Genomic DNA, 6,000 nt, shown 5'->3' on the forward strand with positions numbered 1-6,000 from the left:
GTCATAACTCCAAGACTCAAGAAACCGGATGCTGACCCTAATAACATTTCCAACTTTCGTCCAATTTCCAATCTGCCTTTTCTTTCAAAAATCTTGGAAAAGGTTGTTGCATCTCAGGTTCATGCTCACCTCTTAAAAAGTAGCCTGTTTGAAAAATTCCAGTCTGGTTTTTGGCCATTGCATAGTACAGAGACTGCCATGGTAAAAGCTGTTAATGATGTGCTGAAGGCAGCTGATTCTGGACTCTTAACCGTACTTATCTTACTTGATTTAAGTGTGGTGTTTGATACCATTTTCCATCAAGTTCTTTTAGATAGATTACTCTCTATAGGTATCACTGGTGTTCCTCTCACCTGGTTCAGATCTTATCTCTCCGGATGCACTCAATTTCTCAAGCTTAAAAATTTCAGGTCATACTCTTTATCTGTTACCACTGGTGTTCCTCAAGGCTCTATTCTGGGCCCTCTTTTATTTATCATTTACTTATTACCTCTTTGTTATATTTTCAGGAAATATGGCATTAGTTGTCATTGCTATGCGGACAACACCCCGCTCTACTTATCATCCAAGCCAAATTCTACTCTTCTGTCTTCATCTCTCTCAGATTGTTTAGAGGAGATTAAATCCTGGTTTTTGCAGTTTTCTCAAGTTGAATACTTATAAAACAGAGGTTCTTCTTGTTGCCACTAAATCAAATTTGTCAAAATTCAATAGCTTTTCACTTTACATTGATAATTCTATCTCTCCATCTTCTCAGGTTAAGAGTCTGGGTGTTGTCCTTGAAAGTACTTTGTCTTTTGAAATGCATGTGAACAATATTACTCGGTCTGCATATTTCCACCTACGGAACATCAGCAGTCTTCGTCCATTTCTCACATCCAATTCAACAGTCATTATTGTACATGCTCTAGTCACTTAACACATCAATGATTGTAACTCTCTTCTGTTTGGGTTACCTCACAAACTCTTTCTTAAACTTAAGATGGTCCAGAACTCAGCTGCCCCTATAATTAGAACCTCTTCCATTGAGCATATCTTTCCTGTCCTCTGTCATCTACATTGTCTTCTGTTAAATATCGGGTAGAGTACAAGATTCTGCTTCTCACTTTTAAAGCTCTTCACAATCATGCACCCACATATCTCTCTGAATTGCTTCATATCCACACCCTGAAGCGTACACTTCGATCTTCTTCATCTGTTCCTCTTGTTGTACCCTCTGTTCGTTTAGTCACTATGGGGTCCAGGGCATTCAGCTGTGCTGCTCCTCGTCTCTGGAATTCTCTTCTTCTTTACAAGAAAGTGATTGTCTGGCTAATTTTAAATCATGTCTTAAAACTTGCCTCTTTAAATTAGCTTTCTCTGATCAATTTTAAATATCTTATGTTAAATAGCTGTTGTTTTGTTGTATTGTGTCTTGATTTGTTTTATGACTATCATTCAACTGTACAGTGTCCTTGAGTGTTTTGAAAGGCGACTTTAAATAAAATGTACTATAATTATTATTTATTATTATTAATGTATATTTATTTGCTATAAAGAATTTTAAAGAACTTTTAGTGCAGTGTAAAGGTTCTACTGATGTTAAAAGTTCTTTATGAAACAATCAATGCCAATAAAGAACATCTCGGTTACTGATGTAACTGTTGTTCCCTGAAGGAACTGAGACATTTAGACATTACATAAATACTGTCGTATTGGGGTCTCACCTGGGAGCCCAATCACCTTCAAGTGGTAACCTGAACGAGTGGCCAGAGAGATAGGGAGGGAGACAAGGACAATTCCTCCAGGTGGCAGCTCTCAGCCCAGACATGTGAGGCAGTGATCGTGGCTATAAGATGAAGCATGGAAATGACCATATCCAGAAACACACAGATGGAAAGACAACTTTAAAAAGACACTCGTCACCCATGCTTGCTCTTTTAGGAAATCTGCTCTTGTGCACCAAAGCGCTAAGGCGTGAAACGCCGCACTTAACCATGCACTGCTCTTTCAGGAAGCAAATCACCGCTGGATGCGCCCTCACACTGGCAGGAGAAATCTCCTTAGGAACAAGTTCTTTTAGCAATTAAAATTGCTATTTCACTGCAATCAAGAAACCGCTTCTGTTGAAGGATGACTGGAAAAGATTGATCGCTGTATACAACCACTCGGCTCCGACGCAAAGTATGAATGAGTGAGTGTGAGCTGGTCTTATATGCCTGTATATCTGGGTAGGAGCGGCTTGGCATGCAAATCTCACTGGCCAATATCCATGGAATCATTTAGTTACCACTTAAATATGATTGGGCTCCCAAGCGAGACCCCGATATGTCAGTATCAAGTCAAACGTGACTGACTGAATGGGAACCTTAATTGTTAAGAGTGTACATAACATAAAGGAGTATAATAATGTTTCTGAGCAATAATTACACAATCTCAGAAATCAGTTATCACAAATGACTCACAATTTTTCTCTTAAAGATGAAGACTCACCAGCAGCAGAAGCTATTGTCCTGATATCATTTAAAGGTAGTTAAATTACACTTTCTTAATTGAATTTTGTACTTTTTACTACTTGGTCTTAAAAGTCTTACCTCTTGGTGTTAAAAGTGTTTCACACTAAGCCTGAGTTAATATCTTTTAAACCTGGGTCATAAACTGCCTCAATGCTTTATTAAATACTCATGCAGTCATAAAAACATAGTAACCTCATAAATAACAATCACTGTTATTACCCCTGTAAATATGCAAATAAAAAGTCCCATCCAGGTTTTAAAAATGTACAGAGTGAAATCTCGAAAACTGAGTTTAACATTTTCAGACTCTAGAATAACAATATCAAGTACGATACAGATTTTGAACTCATTTTCATGTTTCTGCCTCTCCAGGACTCTGAACCATTATGTCGGCAATCAACATCATGATGGAGTTTCTATATTTGCACTGAGGGATCTTCATGGCATGCTTATATTAAAAAAGATTGCATTAGCATGGCACTTTGTCTACTAGCAGAGAAAATGTAGAATTGAACTGCAATGTTGTGGAGACAGCATACTGCCTTAAATGAAGACACTGATTGTAGAACAAGATGAAAAACGGACTCCTAGAAAGAAACTACAATTATCAGAAGTAACCAAATTTATATCTGTTATACCTGTCTACCTCTGTTTCTTTTGTTACTTGCAAATACTACAACATGACACCACCAAAAAAAAAAAAAAAAAATATTGTAATACATCAACTGGGTGTATTATTTTGCTGTTGTAATTTATTTGCATAGTTAACAAATATATATATATTCATTCAAATATATATATATATATATATATATATATATATATATATATATATATATATATATATATATATATTTTTATTTTTTTTAATTTTTATTTTTTTTTTTTCTGTATGAATGCCCCCTTTAAAAAAAAAAAAGAAATTTAAATAATATTTTATTTGAGATATTTTTTTGTTTGTGTTTTGTGTGTTCTAGATTATTTACTTTCAAATAAACATGTAAGACTAACACAAAGTTAGACTTTCACTTGATCATCCAATAAACTGGTTTTGAAATGCCAAATGCACTAATTTTCTGTGTACTGAAGTTGATACAGAAATAATAGTAATAATAATAATATTAATAATTTTCTAAATAGTTTTATCCATTTAATGAAACACAAAACTAACTTAAAGATACCCTATGTAACTTTATTCTATTCAAAATTAACAAGATTTAAATAAGTCAATACATCATGCATACATTTTAAGTGTTTATATTTTAGACCTAGAAAGAGGAATGTTTTTTGTGAAAAAAATTGTGTACATACGTCACTCACCCATGGGTGTTTCATTATATGCATACATATAGGAGAAAACTTTTAGACATGTAGTGTGTAAGTTAATTATGCGAACGAGAAAGGTTTGCTGTGTCCAAAAACTGGAAAATGCTGCCTTCGGAGGACACGTTTCAAGGTGTTACACACAGAAGGGGACGGAGACACAGGTAAAACGTATGCGATGTTTATTGAACAACCAGAGAGTTATAGCAGAGTGCAGGTAAGTGAATGCAGATAAAGTTCTTAGCAGATGGTTATCAAGGCAGTGATAATTGTCTTGAACTTCTCTCTAGGATTCGAGGATGTGGGCAGACGTGGAACAGATGACACACGGAGACACAGAGAACACGAGGGATATTGGAAGACAATGGAGACAGGTAAGTAGTCCTTACGGTAAGCATAACAGGAAGTATGTCTTAATGAGACCGGACAGTGACTGAGTGCTCTGAAGTGTCTTTTATGCTGCAGTGGTGATGAGTGCTGATGAGTGTCAGATGTTGCTGGTTAATACTCAAGAGAGGGAGTGTGATGTGATTGGTTGAGTGAAGAGCCTGGCGTGTCTGTGACACAAGGTAGGAAGCAATCAAGGCACGTCTGAATCCAATGTTAGCTTCAGTTCCTGTTTCCTAAGATACCGGCATCTGATTGATTTTTGAAGGCAGCGTAGATGTATCCTCCACTGCCTTTGATATCCCACAATCATGTGTGTTCCATTCTGTGACAGTTGGGCTAGAAAAATAAAGATGGCATGCGAAAGTTGTGTTTGCTGGTCAGTTTGACTGTAAATGTATGTTTTTGAGAAACATTTTCCACTTTTGATGTCATTTCTAGCAAGAAATTACTAATGCATTATTACTGTAATTAAATATTTGTTTAGTTCCCATTCAGTCAGTCACGTTCGACGTTACGTCGATACTGACGTAATGGGGTCTCGCTAGGGAGCCCAATCACCTCCAAGGATACAAAACAAGCCAATGGGAATTGGCCTGTGAGATTTACATGCCGGGCCCCTCCCCCGGCATCCGGGTATAAATAGGGCCGGCATACTCACCTTCATTCATACTTTTGCTTCGGAGCCGATCGGCTGATCATCCTTTCACCTCCTCAAAGAGTGAATTTCTGAACTAAGAGAGCAAACAGCAATTTTAATTGCTAAGGACTCGGTCCTGAAAACAGCAATTTTAATTGCTTGTACTGTCTGTTCTCTGGTGGCTGCTTGTATCTCTCCAGCTGGTTGGGAAGGCACGCTCAGCGGTGGGTGTGACGGTGCGCTGCCCACAGGACGGCGCTGCACTCATCCCTGTGTGCTTCGGTTGGTGAGGTATTCTAAAAGAGCAAGCACGGGCGATCAGCGTATTTTTCAAGATGTCTTTTCGTCCGTGTGTTTCTGGATGCGGACGTTTCCTGACTTCCTCTGACGGCCACGATCACTGTCTCACGTGTTTGGGGAAACCCCACGCTGAGGCAGTGCTCGTGGATGGTACATGCCCTCATTGCGAGAGCATGTCCATGTTGGCATTGAGATCGCGACTCTCTTTCTTTAACAGAAATGAGAGTCCCCTCTGTTACTACCCCAGCGCCAGCGGCTGTAGCGGCCGCTGGCCAGGTTAGTACTCTGGGAGATCTGAGGGTTACAGTGGGAGCTACTTTGTCGGGTCCGTCCCCACAAACCTCCCACTCCTCTGCAATGCCATGTGCCGTCGAGCTGCCGGCTGCTGCCGCGGGGCCCTCCTCGGGGGTGCCTCGTGTCACTTTCGGCGCTCCGGAGGAGGATCAGATGTCGCTCGCTGCATCGGGGAGTGGGTTTGCTGGTTCAGAGGAAGACGAAGACTTCGAGCTTCCGCCCTCAGGGGCGGTCGCTCAGTCTGAGGCGGACTCTGAATTGGCGGCCATGCTTGCCCGGGCCGCCGCAGGCGTCGGTCTCGTGTGGAACCCTCCACCGTGTCCTGAGCGCTCGCGGTTGGATGATTGGTTTCTGGGCTAGGGGCGCGGTTCTCAGCCGCGTCCCGCCCCAGTGCCTTTCTTCCCGGAAGGGCATGAGGAGCTCCAGAAGACGTGGATGGCCCCTCACACGGCCAGAAACCGTTCTTCTGCCTCCTCCACTCTCACTACCCTCGATGGTGGGGCTGCCAAGGGGTACGCGGAGGTCCCGCAGTTGGAACGTGCGATTGCGGTGCACTTGTGC

The 6,000-nt window shown here is 40.7% G+C and overlaps 1 protein-coding gene across 6 annotated transcripts in view; it reads left to right on the top strand.

Moving 5' to 3' along the window:
* LOC137009235 (hemicentin-1-like) overlaps positions 1–3,179 on the top strand; it is a 41,925-nt gene extending 38,746 nt beyond the window's left edge. For all 6 annotated transcript variants that reach the window (XM_067371270.1, XM_067371272.1, XM_067371273.1 and 3 more), the window contains 2 exons: positions 2,461–2,508; positions 2,868–3,179. Coding sequence is in view for 3 of the 6 variants with exons in the window: in XM_067371273.1 (XP_067227374.1) it covers positions 2,461–2,508; positions 2,868–2,875 (56 nt within the window). In the remaining 3 variants the exon portion in view is untranslated. The remainder of the gene's footprint in view (positions 1–2,460; positions 2,509–2,867) is intronic.
* Positions 3,180–6,000: the final 2,821 nt, after the last annotated feature.

Source organism: Chanodichthys erythropterus, chromosome 20, assembly GCF_024489055.1.
Source record: "Chanodichthys erythropterus isolate Z2021 chromosome 20, ASM2448905v1, whole genome shotgun sequence".
In the NCBI taxonomy this organism is placed as follows: domain Eukaryota; kingdom Metazoa; phylum Chordata; class Actinopteri; order Cypriniformes; family Xenocyprididae; genus Chanodichthys; species Chanodichthys erythropterus.